We start from the raw sequence: 18,354 nt of genomic DNA on the forward strand, positions 1-18,354 counted from the left end.
ATTCTTCTAAGCAGGTTAGAAATTAAAATTCAGATAAAAGATCTATTTAAATTAAAGGGAAAAGTGGGAAAAGCATGTACATTGGCGTGGAGCAAATTAAGTCTGGAAATTAGAAGGAGGTCTCTAGTTACTTAAAAAATTAGATATTTTAGAACGGCCTTCCCAGTACAAGTAGCAGCAACAACCCATCCCATGCTCAGATATTTGGTGGGTTACAACAGTTCATGCAAAGAACATGATACGTTTTCCTGAGGCAAGAGAGGACTCAGTGCTGGGACCCCTTAGAGTCTCCCCATTCCTGTGTTGCCATCCTGTTTTTCAGAAAGTGACTGAATGCTGGAGATCTAACCCAGTTTCACGCTCGAGACTCTTCCCACTGCAGTATGAAATGGAGCTGCCCCCTCACTGCCTCCACGCGTTCGGATACGCCAAACAGAGCCCACGTGGGAAATTCTCCCAATGCCAGGCCATCAGTCATCCTGCTGAATGGGCCGGCTCACCTCAACGTCCATCTCTGCATCCTACATGGCAGAAGGGAAGTAATAGAGTAGTTGTTCCTCTTCCTGAAGTTTTTGTGTCTCACTGAACTTGCAGTTTGCTTGCTCTGAATGTTTCCCTGAACTAATCTCTTTATACGGGCACATGTGGGAGAATAAATCATCTGTGGGTTAGAAATCCATAATAATGTTGGAATGGTATTAAATATAGAATTATAAGTCCTTCTGGTCTTATTGTGGTAGCTATGTGGGTGGAAACTGCATCCAAATATACGCCATTTTAGTTAATTCTAGTGTTACCCTAAGGGCTTTGGCCAATGTTCCATCTCTGAGGAGAAAGCAGGAGACCACACCAGAGCCTAACACAGAGATACGCCACAATTTTTGCTTTGTGAACAAGCTGCCATTTTTTCCTGCACAAGTTGCATAATTCAAATTTTAAAGCGATAGATCTGTTCAGACGGCTGACTTAAACGGTTACGAGCAGTTAAACAAGTTTGTCTCTTCTGAAAATGTCTCCGTTTTTTTTTTTTTTTTTGTTGTTTTTTTTCAGACACATTAAGGTTTCCGCATCGGGTTTCAGTTCAACCTTGAAGGCGCTGGCTGGCTCCGCTCCCCGCCCCAGGGGCGATGCTCCTGCCGGTGCCCGCGGAGGGGGACCGGGACCGGGACCGGGACCGGGACCGGGACCGGGACCGGGACCGGGAAGGAGCCTCAGCCCCTCCCGCCGGCCCCGCAGTGCGGAGCCTCCCGCAGCGCCGCGGGCACATCCAGGGTAAGAGGAACCGGGTGCCGGTGGATCGGTGCCCGGCAGCACCGGGCCCCGGGGAGCCCCGTGGTACCCCGTCCGTTCTTAAGAGAGTTAAGGGTTTCTGGCCGCTGTTTAAAAAAAAAAAGCGGGGGGGGGGGGGGGAAGGGAAGTAACACTAGTCCTGGCAGAGGAAAGTGATGAATCATCACAAGATGTCTGTCACGCCGCTTCGCGCGCCCGGCCCGCGGCGGGGATGGAGGGTGACACCGCCCCGTTAGCGCGGGGGGCTGCGGCCCCCCGTCCCGCCACCTCCCCACGGGCCTGGCCCGCAGGGGGCGCGCGGGACCCCCGGGTAGCGCCCACGCCGCGGGACCCCCGGGCGGCGGGCAGGTGGGTGTCCCCCACCCCACCCCGCATTCTCCGCGCTGAACTTTACCCGACTTCTCCATCCCCGCTCCGCCATCCTTCGCGCCCCGCCCACCCCGCGCTGCATATTCATGAGGTGCTCGCCCCCTCCCCACACACCCCCCACACCCACTGTCCCGCCCCGCCGCCGCGTGTCATTGGCGGGTTCCGCGTCCCCGCCCCTTCCTATTGGCCGTCGCCGCCGTCGGTCAGCGCGGCGGCGGGCGGGGCAGGCGGCCGCGCCCCACCGCCTCCCCCACCGGTGACTCAACAGGGCGTGGAGTCTGGGTCCCGCAGCGGCGGCGGCAGCGCAGCCCGCGCCCTTCCCCCGCAGCCGGCACAGGCACAGCCCCAGCGCCGCGCACTCATTGTTCCGCCAGCTCCAGGCACCATGGACGAGCTGGACCAGTCGCCCCTGGTCTCCTCCTCCTCCTCCTCCTCCTCCGGGCCAGCGCGGCCGCAGCAGCCCCAGTTCCACTACCAGTTCGTGCTCGACGACGAGAAGGAGGAGGAGGAAGAGGAGGAGGAGGAAGAGGAGGACGAAGACGAAGACTTCGACGAGCAGCTGGAGGTGATGGAGAGGAAGCCTGCCGCCGCCGCCCTGCAGGAGCGGCCGCCGCAGCCGCTGGACCTCGGTGGCCCCGCCGAGCCGCCCCGCCCCGCCGCTCCGGAGCCACCGCAGCCCGACTGGAGCCCCCCGGGAGCCGTCTCTTCCTCCTCCTCCTCCGCCACCACGCCGTCCCCCGCGCAGGAGCAGCCCTCGGCCCCCACCCGGCCCGCTCCACCGCCCAAGCCCGAGCCCCCCGCCGCCGCCGCCCCCCGGAGAAGAGGGTCCTCCTCCGGCTCGGCCGGTGAGTGTCTCCGCCCCGGGGCCGGGGAGGGCGGCGGGGGGCAGCGGGTCCTGGGTGCCGGGTTCATCGCTCCGGTTCCCGCTCCCTTCCGGGAGGTTCCCTTTGTCTGTCGGCCCTCGGCCGCCTCCTGCGGCATCGCTCCCTCCCGCGCCGGGGCGCGGCCCCGCTCCCCGGGGGCCCCGCCGTAGCTCATGCGGGGGAAAAGGGCTCCCCCTCTTCCCCTTGTTATTTTTTTAAAAAAATTTCTTCCCTTCCCTTTCTCCTCCCCTCTGTGTTATGCTAATGTGTGTGTGTGGGGGGGGTCGCACATGGGCGGCCGCCTGGCAACGGCCGCGTCGTGGGGCGCGGGGCGGGGGCCGGAGCCGGAGGAGACGGCTGCCCCTCCCCACCCGCCTCTCTCGGCTTCCCCCCCCCCCACCCAAAAAACCTGCCCACGGCGTTAAGCTGCTGCTTTCCCCTCCTCTGGCCGCAACGCCCCGGGCAGAGATTCTCCCGCAGGGCGGCCCCACGCCGCGGCCTGCGGCGGGGACTGGGCGTGGGGGGGGCGGGCGGCGGGGCAGCCCTGCGGGAGCGTGGGGGAGGAGGGGAAATACAGATGCTTTGAGTCTTACTCGTTTTAAACGAATCACCTCGCTGGGAGGGGCGAGGGAGAGGAATTGGGCAGCAGCGCTACCTCCTTTCCTAAACCTCCCTCGTGGAGGCCGGGAGCCAGGGGAAGGGTGATGGGCGTCGCTGCGGGCCTGGCAAAGCGTCTCTGTGTGGGAAACGCCGCTCTCCGCCCTCAGACAACGAATCTTAAGCCCCAAGAGGGAAGGTAAACTAGTGAAGTACGCGTGGAAGCAACAAAAGAAGGCGTAGGGGCTGCTCGCAGCTGTAGGTGTGGCAGCATTGGGAGGAAAATGCCAACCTCGCATCCTGCGTGTGGCACCGCAGCTAGCCATAGCTGTCACCTGGGGCTCGTCCGAGGGGCTGGCCCCTCTGCCCTGGGGTACCCCGCAGTTTCAGGCTGCTGTGGTGGGGGGCGTGCCGCGCCCTGAGCAATTGCTAGTGCTGTGGGAGCGCCGAACCCCTTCCTGCAAGGTCTAATCCAGGAGCTGACCCGGTATGACTAAGGTGTTGCATGCGGTTGGCGATTGTTGCCTTGGCTCTGCTTTTTGCTTTGTTCAAAAAATGCAAGAGCTAACTTGAGGCCGTTAAAACAAATAAATCAAAGTGCCTTATCATGGTGGTGCATTCTTATCTTCATTGCTGTTGTCATATTGGTACATTGCATATGTTTTAATGATACAGGGTTTCAATCATAATTTGATGTCATGGTATGAGTGGGCGTGATACTCAAGACTTAATCAAAAAAAGCGCCTGGAACGATAACAAAAAAAGGTGTGTTCTTAAACCCAAATTGGATTTTGTTGGGGGGTGTGTGTGTGGAATTTCACATTCTATTTGCATATGTGACAGGACTTTATGGTTAGTTGTGCTGATGTCTTTCATGAAGCCTAGTTTTTTTTGTTCTTCTGGTAGTTCTCTGTGTAGCAATATACTAAGGAGATTATTTTATTTCCACCATTTGGAGGACAGATGATGACAAAATCTTGCAGCAGACTAACAGATCCTATAGGAAAGGTGAATAGAATTTTTTCTAGGCAGGTTCTTTGAGTGGAGCTCTGGAAGGTTTGAGCAGAACAGAATGGAAGGAATAGGATCAACCAGTTCTTGCTGTTGCTTTGAAAAGTAGGGATAAATGTGTGATTTCCAGAGCTGACTTGGTTTTCTACTCTGACCCCTGAAGGATAAGGCAAAGAACACAGTAATTCATTAAATATTTCTTCATTAGAGTAGAGGAGACCTCACTCTGTGAGAATTGGGTAGTGTAGCTGAGAAGTGGTGTCAAAGAGTTATTTTAATTTATCAGTGATGACTAATTTAGAGCTCTGAAGTGAGGACCTGGCGTCTCTGGGAGGCCTGGTTTCCAAAGACAAGCTGTTGTAACACATAATGCTCATCTAATGATGGGTTGGAATATTGGAGGCTGTGTCTTAAGTACCTGAAACTACTAGATGAGATGAAACTGTTTTGATAAAAGCATTGTCTGGTTGTGTCATGAATATTTTTGTCCTCTCAGATGCAGGAGTACGTAGTTTCAAGCATGTTAAGTATTTGTTTAAACATCAAGTGTGTTTTAGTTTTACATCTAGCAGTTGCTGTTAAGACTGTCTCGGTAAAAATATTTAACTTGGGTTCAAATTAGTTCACTTTCAGTTGTGCTGTGAATTTGGCAAAATCGATTTGATGCCTGTGATTATGGCATGGATAGCCACGTGTCTGGGATGGTTCCCTGTCTTCTGGAGAGTTATGGTTTCATTTACTGTCAGCTCTGTTGTATGAGTTTAGGATATAAACAAAGAGTAGCAGTTCACAATCTAAAAATTTTGAAAGTATTCTATTCCCTTCATATTTAAAATCTAAGGCTTTGATTTAGTGAGGATTTGAGGCAAGTAACTTTGAAATTCTATTTCCAAGAGGAGAAAGTAGTATTGTGTGTAGCAAGCATGCAAAGAATAGTAGGGATTCTTTTATCTGCAACTATAGGCCATGGTGCTGCTTTTTGTCTGTATAACAATAGAGAAAATGTATGGACTACTTGATGGCCCATTAAAATGTATTATTTACACATCTGGAGGTGTTTTAAAAAGTAGATCTTTGTAATTACTATTAGCTGCATACTTAGGAGTATTCAGTATCATTGTTATGAGAGACTGTGACATAATTGTATGTAATACGAATCTCCAGCTGTGTATCAGCAGCCTCCCGCCTTAAGAGATAATATAAATATTTCCTGAAGAAGAAAACAAGCAAGAGGACTTCAGTAAAACTTATGCTCTCCTGGACACTTTGTCACTTTGTTTTGGTGTGGGTTTTTTTTTTTTTTTTTTGTTTTTTTGCACTACTCGCTCTTATGTGTGTAGCGAAACTAACAATTCTTCTTTAGAGATTACTACTTAAAGCTTTTGATTACCTAAATTTACATACAGTGCAAAGAAAAATTAAATCTGAGGTAGTTGTACATGGTTAAAGTAATGCACTTTTTTTTCTTTTGCTAGCTGTCCAAAGTAAGATTAACCAGTAAGCTATGATGAGAAGGTACCACTTTCCATCTTTAAAGCTCTCAATCCTAGCAGCATTAGGTTCTGCTTTTGAAGGGAGGTCATATATCACTTTGTTGGAAGAGATTATCGTGTTTTGAAGTTAAACTGCACTTGCAAGAAACCTGTATACTAAATCCAGCAGACTGGCCCCAGACCAGCACCCAAAGTGAATAAAGATGTCTCCTTGTGTGTCAGTTGCCTGCAACTCTGCCACGGTTCGATACGTATGCAAATGTCGTGAAGGGCAGTTTGTTAATTAGTCTTGGTTTTCCATTTAGTTTTATAGGACTTGGCTTTAATTCATCAATGTTGAGCAGTGGTTTCATGAAGAGTTTGCTTACGTGCCAGACAGTGTCAAGCAGAGGTCGGCAGGGATGCCCCAAGCTGTACCAGGAGCACACAAACTGCTCTGTATTAGAGTTTACCCTCACCAAGCTGACCCCAGCTGCAGTGGGTGGTGATTAAAAGGAGGGATGTACACCTGCTTCTGCTCGCTGTATAGAGTGCACCTTTCATCCTGAGTGGGCATATGCAGATCCTGTAATTTGCATTTTACACAAGTTCTAAAGCAGTGTATAGGCTCCTCAGCTGTTTTTTTTTTCTGTGTTGCTGAGTTTTCTGGTGTGCTGCTATGTATGCACAGATTCATACACAAGAGTTGTGTGGATTTTAAGGACAGAATGCAGCATGACTTGGAAAAAATATCTCTGTCCTTGAATACTACCACTGGTGACTTTCATCTGCACCATTCATTTATTAAAATATGCTCTCACTGATCTTCACTGTTTCCTTGAGGTGCCAAGATCTTTTCTCTTCCAAAGTGTAGTCAGTAAAGCTTTAAGGGAGGTGGACAAAACTTAGGTATATCAAAGGGAGAATGTGATTTTTTTTTTTTCTATTACCCACTTTCTACTATAGTGACATATGGAGAGGAGAGTAGCCAGCAGTTTGATGGGTAAAGTTAGTATCTTTATTTTCATATTTTGTGTTCCCATCTAGGTGAGTTCAACAAGGATCGTTTTATTTATTTCATGTGCAGTGTCTAGCACAGTGGGGCCTGCTTCTGTAAATCAGCTGGTATAAGAGCTTCCAACCCCCAGAACAGCTATTTCTTCTGTTAACCAGAAGTATGTGCAAGGATAATCCTGCCAAGTTTGGTAGTATATTTGCTTTGTGTGTGTATCCTTTGACTTGCTTTCCAGGATAAAACCACACAGCTTCCACCTACCATATAATGATGTAGCCCTCAGGGAGGTTTTGAATTGCATTGGGAGTTTTCCTCTTGGAAATTAACTCCTACAAACCACAACTTAGGAGACACTGAAGAGCTACTGTCTGTTTGCCCTTTTTCCCCATCCTCCCTATCTGTACATAAGGAAGTTTGCAGCATATCTGTGAAGTGATGCTATCTTGTCCACCCTGTTGCATCACCACTGGTGAGCACTGAACCTCTTATCTCCTAGATAACCACTAACAAAAGCACTCCTATATTTTGAGGACAACATTTAAGCCTCCCAGTCAGTGTTTTTCTCTGCTGGCTGGTACAAAGTTGCTAGGAAAGTGTGGAGTCCTTTTGCAACAGCTGACCTACAGATGGGTTAGAAATGAGTCGTTGTTGGAATATAAAGGCTTAAGGTCAAGCGACTCAAACTTTGCAGCTCGTGAGGAGAGAAATAAGCTGAGGTTGTTGGTAACTGGCATGGTGAAAAGACAGTCTTAAAATAGATACTCTGATTAGAAAAATATGATTTCTAATTGTCTTGCAGAGGCATGTTGTGGTGTTTCAGTAATTTGCAATGCATTCTTCTAGTATAACTCTCTGGTTGGTGTGTTGTGAGGATGTTGTTTTCACTTCCCTTTCTTCCTCCAGTGCCCAGGGCAGGGGAGGATGAGGATTTTGGAGAGCACTCAGTCTGGGAGCCTGGCTGCTGAGCAGAAGCCATATAGGCATTATCATTCTAACCCTGGAGATCAGTTCTCCCATGCTGTTAGAATTGTGTGGGGACTTTGCTGCTTGCCCCCCACCCCCCCGGTTTGGAGGGAGGTTAGTGGCTTTGACTGCCTGTTTCAATGTCCAATTTGCTCCACCCGACTGCTTGGAGGCTCTCATCAGATTAGCCTGGCCTTTGTGTGCTGGGAAGGTATTAGAATAACGAAAGGCAGTTAACCTACAATTTGAGGCATGTCTTGGTGTGCTTGAGTTATGTTTCTTTGTTTTCTGTAATATTTTGAATGAAATAAGCTCTTCTTTTGAGCTGGCATGTTACTATAGTAACTATGAAACTCAGATAAAAAAAATTAGCCATGCATAGTTCAATCTGAAAACATCCTTCAGGTTCTAGAGATTTTGTAAGCAAGGAAGCAGTTCTTGGTCTTTTGCTGGCTAGAAAATGTAAAGCAATGTGTCGTTTACAGATAAATTGTCCTGAGATATTCAAAACCAATTATGCATGAAGTAGGAAGAAAATTGTGGAAGTATCAAGCTGCCTTAGAAAAGGAAAGCAAGCAAGCTATTATTACCAAGTAAAAAATAGTGAATGGTGAAACCTATTCTAAGTAGAACAATTGAGTATGTTTTCATGTGTTTTTTTTTAATTTCTTGTTTTGTGATCTAAACCAGAAATGACTCCTGTTAGGCTTTGAAAACACTGCATAATGTTTTCTACTTTAAGACTGTTTTTAGGGCAGCACGGTACTGCTAGCACTGAGATCACTGGACTACAGCTGTATGACATACGTTTGCTGGATAGCTTTTTAAATTGCTACTTCCATCAATAAGAACTGTTATAATAGCAATAAAGTAATGGCCTTATTAATATTCACAAAGTCTGAGAAAATCAGATTATCTCAGTAGAATGTTTTTATCTTTCAAGTGGAAATAATCAATCTACTGCTAACTGTAGTTGTCAAAATATGAAGATTTTAACTTAGAGATGTTTTTAAATTACTGCTCTTCTCTGGTTTTTAATGGGTTTGTCTCCATTTACTGCTTTCTAATGTATAAAGAAAGAATACTTTTAATTTTATTCCCCTCTACCCTCATGAAGAAGTGTTAGGGAGTACCAGTTTTTGACTCTCCCTGGTTTTGCTGGAAGGCTTGCTTTGTGTCTTAGGAGTGCACTGTGAATTTTATTTGCAGCTTTTTAATGAACAGGGCAATCATGTCATCAACTAGGAAGAATATGTTAATTAAGATGTCTTTAAATAAGACAGAAGACTGAGATAAATATAAACTTTCCTGTTGCCAGTTAAAAATGTTCTCATTCTATTAGGTGCTGTTGGTCTAATGTCAAAATCATGCTGCTTATCCAGTCGTTACTGGTTTGTGACGGTTTTTCTTGAACTCTCTCTTTTCTGACAGAAGGTAAAATTTCTTAATGCCTGTCCTTCTTGGTCCTTTGTGTGTGACAAGGAAACAAATGCCAAGTAAAACAGATGAAAGAGCATGTGCAAGGCCGTCAAAAGCAGGTTGTAGCTGCAGAACTGAAAGGAACAAGCAAGATCTGGAGAAAGAAAGATGTATGTGTAGTGGTGGAAGAAAGGTTGCTTCTTTCTTGATCTTCAGCCAGGTCTTCAAGTATTCATGCCTTCAGCTTGAGAAATGCTGTTCAAAGGAGAAAGGGATGAATTTCCAGTGTTCTAAACTCAAGTTTTCTTTAAAAGATCACATTGTTAGAGAAGAAAATCAGTTTTCCTGTGTATGTAAATTGTGTCTGAGTGACAAAAAACTGAAGTGGATAGCTAAAACTTGTATTGATCAAAACCTATTGCAGCCCAGGAGGTGCAGTGCTGCTTGATATTTGATCCTCTTTGTTGATGATGAGGACATCAGGACAGTGTGTATAATCGTCACACTACTTTATCCATTTCATTTAAAGATATTCTTATACAAATGCTAATAGCTATAATGAATCCTCTAATGAATGTCCCTGTTCTTTTCCCCTCTTTTGAGATGAAGGTATCTTTGTTTTTATTTTACAGATTATAAGGTCTTATGTCAGAGGCTTGTCATGCAAGGTAATGTGTTGGGAATAGATGCTAAAAGAAATCAGTAGCATCTCTTCTCTGTTCTTTAAAGATTAATTTAGCTAATAAATATATTATTCTGCAATGATAAAGTTGCTAATCTAAATGCTGCTTGATTTGTTTAATTGTGGGGAAAGCAGGGAAAAATTCCATCTGTACACATTGATGAAAGGGAATCTTATGATTGGTATAATCTCCAAAATTAAATTGGATAATGTCTGCATAATGATAGGATTTACATGGCTCTTCAGACCTCCTGCCTTTGAATAAGTTCTGGTGTAATTAGCATATTTTTCTCCTTTGTGTCACTGCCAGAACCCAAATTTCTGTTTGTTACTTCAACGTATGGTTAAACCGTCTGGGTCTTAACGAAGAGTTACTTTGTATTTAAAGGAATCATCTAGTATCTTTTTTGTTACAAATATTGCCAAAGACTGAATACTTCTGTTTAAAGCCATGATTAGCTGGGCACATGTGTTTGCCATTGGCTTGATTGTTTGTCTGCTTCTTTCTTTCCAATTAAATATATTAAAATAATTTAAATTGGTAACTGTAAATGCTGGATCTGTGAACGTTTATATCTGAGATTGTTCTAAATCCATTCTAAGCTTTGCCATTAAATATATTTGTGATTTACATATTAAATGTAGTTGTGATCTGTGAACTGGGTGTTTCAAGCCATCAGAGATGGGCTGTGAACAGTTGAAGTTGATTATTGTGGCCACCTGACTTCAATAAAGGGAGGCATTTACCCACCACCTGATCCTAACTCTGTAGGACGGCAGAATTTATGTGATTAGGTCAGTTGATACACTTGGGGGAAGAAGGCACAGGCCTTCAGGGCACAGTTAATCTATGTGGCACTTGTGTGTTACTTATTTGCCTGTGAGCTTAGTTTATGCTCAGAAGCCAAATAGCTTATCTTCGTTCTTCAGAGGATTTAACCTTCCTCATGGTGTGCCACTGTGGATTGCTGGTCTGTGATAGGTACGTGCATCCTGTTTCTGAGAAATCCTTGTTCTCTTGTTATAGTTGGTATAAGAAAAATGAAAAGTTTCTTTGGAGCTGACCTATGTGTCTTTTGTTTGTTTGTTTACTTTTAATAACAAAATATGACAGATAAAAATCTGTCCCTGCTCTGAGGAGACGGTGACACTCAAATGGATGAGGGACTTTTAATAGGAAGTGACATTATAGAACCATCCTCTGAAATGCTGCTGGGATCCTGTCCGTAGTGTTATTGATCAAAATGTTTGCTTGTAAGAGTGAGATGCGGCTGGCAGTTTTGTCTGAGGTACTTAATGGCATTTTAAAAACACCCTTGTAGTGGGTACTTAGTTTGGCAATCTGGGAATTGTAATGGAAAGAACTGTGATAGAACCAGAATTATCGTATCTTCCTTGTCTGTCCATTCTTGCCTTGGTTGGCTGTTGTGTATTGCAGGGGAGTGGTACTGTCTCTTGCATTTCTCTCTATAGCTGATCAAAAGAAGATGAAATGACTCGTACCTTATCGCTGTCATCGTGTGCTTTACAGTATCTGCATTGCTAGGCAACTTGCCTCAAATGTAATTTTTCCAAAAGAGAAAAAGTTGCTGCGAGTTGGACCCTGTAAATATGATATTGAAAACAAACAAACAACTAACCTCTTTTAAACCAATTTGGTTATAGATTTCTGCTTAGACAGTAAGACAACACTTGCTTCTTGCTGGAGACTTTTGTTTCCATAAAGAGACTATTTAAAGCAGGGAGCATTGTTTGAAATGCTTGTTTTGAACTTGTGTTCTTTATCTATTTCAAATGATGTGAAATGAGAAATCTCCTGTGCAATATAGTGCAACTTGCTCTGCAAGCAATGCATGATACCACTTTGCAGTAATTACCATGAAGACCTGAGATGACCTACAGCTGCCCTTGTTAATAATCAAAACACTTGGATCCTTTTGTGATCCTAGCTGTGATACCCTCAAGATGCTAAAAAAGAAGCTTCTTTTTTTTTTTTTTTCACTTAAATCTTCAGCGATCTCCACCTTCTGTAGCAATTTGTATACTTTCTTCAAAGGTTTCAAAGTAGTTTACAGTCTAAGTTTCCTAAACTGGAAACTTCTCTTTATAAACTTACATGTATAACTAAAGAGACGAAGGAGAAAACCTGATTGCTCGATGTGGCTCTGCAGCTTGATCTAATGATGTGAAAAGATGCTGTTAATAGTTAATGTTCTTTATCTTGAATCCTTCAAATATTTGGTGAAATACCATATTTAGAACAATTACATCATAACAGGAGATGATTTAAATGGAGTTTGTGTAGGCAGCTGCTTTTCTCAGGAAATTCTTGTGAAGTTGTGTGCCCTTGTTTACTCTGCTGTAGGAAATTCAGCATCCAAGAACTTGAGTCTCCTTGAAATCACTTAATTTAACTTTTAAATGGCCAGGTATGTTGTCTTTGATACTTTATGGCAAGCGGTAACAATTTATTGATAGTAATTGGACATCAACACATACAGGGGAAAAAACCCAAAACCCAACAGCATGGCAGTTCCTCCCTATGGTTATGAAGTGTGAGGGTACTGCACTGGTCTCCAAAAGCCTTTTGAGCTTTTTGTAGTTCTTGAATCTGTAAAAGAGTAGAACTTCGTGGGAGTAATACATATGTGTATTTTGCTTGGGTAATAGCTTGAGATTAGTAATGCTGCTTAGGGCAGTCTTCACTATGGGCAGATTAACAACCCAGTGCATTGAAGCAGCAGACAATTTCTCTTTCAGATCTGCCCTAGAGGGATTGCTGCAAATGTAACTTTTACACTATGAGTCACATCACAGATGTCATTCCTTTGAGTATTAATTTTACTTTGTTTTCTTTTATTGTTAAATATTTGTATTAACAGGAGAGGCCCTTCAAAATCAATGTCCCACTGTTAAGTCTGTAAGATAAAAGTGGTCCATCTTGTTAGTTAGGCATTTTGCTTGTTTTCTAAACATGCAAAGGCAAAGTGGATTCTTAGAAACTTGTTTCTTGCCAACTCTTAATTTTAAGAATAGCATATATTTTCCAGCAAACTAATCCAGAAAATGGTTGTTATTTTCTGAAGACTGAAACTGCTATCTAGCAGCCCAATACAGTCCCCTACCAAAGCTAAATTGTGCATCAGGTTGAAGTTTACTCAGTGTTTATATGTAGAAAATAAAATATATGGATTTTTTTTTTCCCCTAATGCTGAGCTCACACATAAAAATAAAGAGAGTATCAGAACAATAAACCTACCTTGCCATATACCCGCAGCTGATGCTTGGAAGGAGTCACATGTGAGAGCAGATGAAAGGGTACATTGGTTACCAAAAATCCAGCAATAAGGGATAGAACATGTTCTTGCTGTGTTCTTAGTTTCTGGGACTAGATTTAAGTCCTCTGCTTTCTGTTGGCATGTACGTTTTTAGGGGGAAAAAGGGCAGGTTTGGTTTGTTGTTGTCATGGTTTTTTTGTTTGTTTGGTTTTTTGGCTTTGTGTGTTGGGTTTTTTTGTTTTTGTTTTGTTTTTTGTTTTGTTTTGTTTTTTTTCATAAATTGCTTTTCCTGGAATTGACAGTTTTTACTACTTTTTAATTTTAAATATTTTTCTCATTTTCTCTGGAAATCTTTGCAGCTAACTTCACTTTCTCTTTCTTAATTGTCTGGGAAATCTCTCTCCATTAACTTCTCTGCTTTTTATCCAAAACTTTGATATTCAATTTAAAGTTTTACGCTGGTAACATCAGTATCTTGTAACACCAGTTAGTGGGCAATAACACCTCTTTGTCATGCTGGTGTCAGGTTTTTTATTTCTAAACAAAACTGAAATCTATTTCTTGTTGTTGGAGCTTATGTTTTAGCTGAAACCATAATACAAAGTTTTGAAGTACGAAAGTTTGTGTTAATGAGAGGAGAAGCTACAGGGTTGTTTGGTCCTTTTTTTTTTTTTTTGGGAGTATTTAATTTGCACTAAGCCAGTGTGTAAAATTTGCAGAATGTTTTGGGTTAAAAATAGGAATGTGATCAGAATGAAACACTTTGTGCATGTCTTTGTTCTGTTGTTCCTTAAATGCTTTTCCTTTCACATTAAGGGGATGTGTTTTTAGATGTGGATAATTAAAAAAAAAAAAAAGCCACAGGAGTGTGTGGTAGTGAGCAAAGCTGTTAACTTTCTCTCTTGTAAGTCAAAGAGCAGTCATGCAGTCACTGGTTTGGTGATGAGTGGGTGTATATGTTTGAATACAATGTTAGTATTTTACTGAATGCTATAAGATCACCCGGTTGAGTCTGTCTATAAAGTTCTCTTTTAAAAACCACTGATTGGACTACATCAGCAACTGATATAAAATAATACCATTCACAAATAGGAGGTCTGTCTTTCTCTTAATTGTAATGCTGAAGGTAGGTTTCCAACCTGCACCATTAAGGGTTTTTGGCAGATAAAGTTTGGAGTAAAGACTGTTTTCTCCTGGAGGTTTAGTGTTCACTTAGAGGTCTCCTTCTTGTGTATTTCATGAAACAAAATCTGTTTTCTGATGGAAACAGTAATTGAGCAGTTCATCTTAGTGAATTTTTTTTTGTTATGATTTGTAAAAACTGAATACTACTTCATCTAGTTTTTCTTTATTTCTTTGGATGAAGCTTTGCTGTAGCAAAGGCCTACTTCGTTGGTGGAGAAAGAAGCTTTGAATATGCACCTTTACTTGAAAATGGCCTTGCTTAGATCTTAATGTATTCTGAAATTTGTTTACTTGATTCTAGTAGTCGTGTACTACAACTTTGTTTCTTTGTTTCAATCACCTGATTTCTGCTATTGATATGCAAATAGGAAAAATCACCCTTGGTGATCTATCCTCCTCACACTTCTCTTACAAATGAAGTTATTCGACTAAATGTAGTACTTCATTACAAAGCTTACTGCGCTTGCTGCCAGCTGCTTCCAGTGCTGCCACTTCAGCAACGGTGGGAAGAGGCAGTCAGTTCTCCAGAGTGTTCTGCATGCATTGGCTGAAGCCGTTTGATGCCTTTGTGCCTGGGCAGTCCTGCTGTATGCCAGGTGATAGTCTCATAGATGCTGCATTTTTTTTTTTACTCTTGTCTACCAAAGCTTGCAGAGAGTTCTGTTTTTGAAAGGTTTCTACCTCCAACATTGGAGGTAAGGATCCTTCTGTGCAAATGTCATTGGGGGGAGGTGGGAGAAATGCCAGTCCTTTCACCATGTCATTCGAATTACAATCTGAAAAGAATGGTTGGTTCCATTAGCAATCATGCTGATTGGAGTTGCAGAGGTCCTACTCTGTTGTTACTTCATTGGAGGTGTTATATAGGGCCCACAGCAGGAAAAAGTCTTTGTATCTTCTTGCTTTCAGCAGGAAAAAATGCCATTCTGATGTGGGTGGAGGGAAAGTGGGTGTTTCTCCTTGGCTGGTTAGGAAATACTGCTTTTATGTAATCGCTTTTCACATTCCGGCTGTGTGTGGAAAATAAAGTCTGGGTGTGGGCATAATAGCCTTCCATTAAGAGAACCTGGAATTCAGTGACTGGCACAGCTATTGTATGTTTCTGTGATGAGTAAATGGAAGCCAAACCTGAGGATTTTCTGCATTGTCTTGTCTAAATGGAGCACTGAAAAATCAGTGCCCGTGCTCCTAAAACCAGTGTTCCTCACCAGAAACTGAAACCTCTCTCTCCGGCGTTGGGAAGTATTCAAAAGATTTTAAGTCTATAATTTTTGATAGAGATTGCAGTTGGTCTTTGGATCCCACGTGTCCTGCACCTTCATAGAGTTGTGCATTTTCCTCTTTGCCTCCTTATCCCAATGGACTCTGTCTTTGTTCTTTGCCCTTCTTTTATTTCCACATTTTCAGCACCTCCACTCCATTGACTTGTTCTTGGTTGCCTTGTGAGATCCTTTTCTGCTGGTTTGTCAGGGCTCTCTCTCTGACTTCATGCTGCACAATCTGATCTCATCAGGTCCATCCTGCTTTCTCTTCCTCTGCTCCAGAGTAGAAACCGCTTCCAGGAAATAAAGGTTACGATGCTCTGGCATGGCCCGGCAGAGGTGAGAGCACGTGGTTTTGGGGAAAGTGCAGGCTGAGGCATAGTCTCTGTTACCAGCTTCCTGGTGAATTGTCACATCACAGGCCCCTGGAGGCTTTGGACTTGGGGGGGGTGTGTGTGTTCAGTGCTCCAAGGGGAGCTTGCCACAGGCGGGCAAGAGATGGGCTGAGAGGCTGACATGGGCTCAGGGGTGGAGTACATGGATATTGCTATTCCATTTAACCAACAAGGGATTAGGTATTGCAGCACCCAGTATGCACGTAGAGGGACAGAGTTCTACATTTGTGGTCAGAAAATGTTAATTGCTTGGTCTATCTAGGCGTAATGCTGAGAGAAAATAGGAGTGTGCTGCTGCTTGGTGCAAACCCTAAGGCTTGCTAGCTTAAAATTGAAAGCTCAGCTGTAACCCTTGAGTTACCAGGCACGCCAGAAGCTGAAGAAAAACCTCTGATGTTACTGCTAAAAGCTGCATTTTGAGGAGGGCAGCACAGCTCTCTGAACTGACTAGCCCCAAGCTGCAGTCTCACTGGAGCCCCTTGTTTCACTCTCCAAACCAGGTGGCTTGCTAACTTCTCAAGGGGGGCCCCCTGCGAGCAGTCTGCTTGCTGAAAAGACCCCAGCAAGCCAGGACGTGCGGAGTCAAGCGTTTCCTGAAATCAAGGGCATACGGTGATGCTTGGCAGTGTATGGATGAGCACTGCGGTTCTGTGACTTAGTGTCACATATTGATCAGTTGTCCTCCAGTGTGGTTTTTGTCCTTAAAAGCTTTTGCCACCACTGAACACTGCTTTAATGTGTTCTAAATTTGGAATTGAGTTTTTTTTTCTGTGTGGTCCTTGATAGGAAAACGTAATTTCTATAAAATTGAACAGAAATCCCTTTGGCCTGGCAGGAGTTGAGGAGGCTTTTAAATACTGAGCTCTACACTCCAACTTTATTGCTCTGTTTTCTTATATCTTGCTGTATTTTGTGGATTATGAACATTGCTTGAAGATAACAATGTTCTGCAAAACAAAACCAACTGACTGTGTATTGTGACAGGAACTGTAGGTAGTGAGGAGACTTCCTTTTTGGAAAACTGCTGGTAAGATTGAGTGAGCCAGACAGGTCATAAGTATCTTGAAGTGCCATTGCTTTTGCAGAAAGTCATGGTTCAATGCCAAAACAAAAATTACCTTAATGCCTTGCTTTGCTCGATTATTATGCATGTGCTGCTGGGTCTATCATATTTCTCACTTTTTGCCTTTCATAATTTAAAATCAATTACTTCTATATTTATTGGTTTTTAATTAAAAAAAAATAATTATTTTTCAGCAATTGATTTTGTCCTGGCAAATAACAAAACTTGTTTGTTGATGTCTGTATTGGAAATTCAAAATCTAATTGAAACTCTTTAATATAATTTTGCTCTCTGATAATACAAATTGTAAATGTTTTTTAACAGCCTTAATCTGAAAGCTTTATACTCTCTTCAGAATGAAATATGTTTACCTTAATGTTACTATTTTACATGAACATATTGCCAGCAGGCCATCATGGACCTGGGAAAAATACTGCTGGTGACACAGAAATCTAGAGAAGGCCTAGTTTTGATTTGCCTGGCTCCTAATGATGGATGGTATTGCTGCTTCTAGAGTGGATTTTCATTAAATGCTTCATGCAGCTTAGTAAAATGTCATAGTTGTATGCTTTTACTTCAGATAATGTGCAATATGACACTCTGGGATTGTTCACCTTCTTGCCATTGTGCATGAGTGAAGGAGGGTGACTTCCTTAGCTTAGGAAGAGGGTGCCCTTATATTCACGTAGTTTTTTTGAATGGAAACTGGAGTTAAGATTGTCTTGTGAAATACTAGGGTCAAAATGAATTCAGCAAAGCAAAATATGCTCCTTGGATCATGCTAAAGATGACTTCAAAACTAATGCCTTTATTTGGAAGCTTCTCTGTGTTATAACACAACAAATAGTAAAGACATAAACATAAAGAAAATAGTACAGTCATTTACTGTTATCAGTTTGATCCGTATCAGCACACGTGATCAGTGCTCTCTTTGTGGGGAGTTTAAAAACTCACTTTAGTCATTTTAACTTTTCACAATTTTTGGTTGAGTCTTCTTATCCATGCTGTTCTCACACAAGTTAGTTGGCATTAGGAGACCCTCTGACAAAGTGAGCTGATTAAGGATAGATTGTCATTGTCAATGGCAGACGTGTTTTTCTGGTACTAGAGACACTGTAGCTCCTCAGTAGTGTGGAAGTTTCGAGAATGAAAGTGAAGAGTAGGTGCTGTGATGAATTTTATGCTAAGATTCATTGCTGGCTTGGAGGGTGGAAATCCTTCAGTTACCTCAGTAAAGATCCCATTGTAAATGGAGAAACTTGAGCATTGTCTCTCCCAAATTACCCAGCTTGTATCTAGTCCTGTGGTTCTCTGTGGGTGTAGATGTTGGCTATGGACCTATTTGATTTACTAGGAACTGATTACTTGCGTGCTTTCTTCCCTCTTCAACCTAGCCTTTACTTCTGCTAAGGTTATTTGTTTGTTTTTCAGATGAGACCCTTTTTGCTCTTCCTGCTACATCTGCGCCTCTGATGCACTCCTCTGCAGGC

At 43.2% G+C, this 18,354-nt stretch overlaps 1 protein-coding gene across 3 annotated transcripts in view; it reads left to right on the forward strand.

Moving 5' to 3' along the window:
- The first annotated feature begins 427 nt into the window (after nt 1–427).
- The window catches only part of RTN4 (reticulon 4), a 48,541-nt gene continuing 30,614 nt past the window's right edge, over nt 428–18,354 (forward strand). Inside the window, exons 1-4 of one of the 3 annotated variants that reach the window (XM_042789665.1) lie at nt 428–535; nt 1,051–1,272; nt 2,034–2,504; nt 18,296–18,352. In XM_042789665.1, the coding sequence (XP_042645599.1) occupies nt 1,128–1,272; nt 2,034–2,504; nt 18,296–18,352 (673 nt within the window). In that variant the 5' untranslated portion in view covers nt 428–535; nt 1,051–1,127. Of the gene's footprint in view, nt 1,273–2,033; nt 2,505–18,295; nt 18,353–18,354 lie in introns of all 3 variants that reach the window. The other 2 variants (XM_042789666.1, XM_042789667.1) reach the window with 2 other exon arrangements.

Source organism: Tyto alba, unplaced genomic scaffold, assembly GCF_018691265.1.
Source record: "Tyto alba isolate M040663 unplaced genomic scaffold, T.alba_DEE_v4.0 Super-Scaffold_16, whole genome shotgun sequence".
Classification (NCBI taxonomy): Eukaryota; Metazoa; Chordata; class Aves; order Strigiformes; family Tytonidae; genus Tyto; species Tyto alba.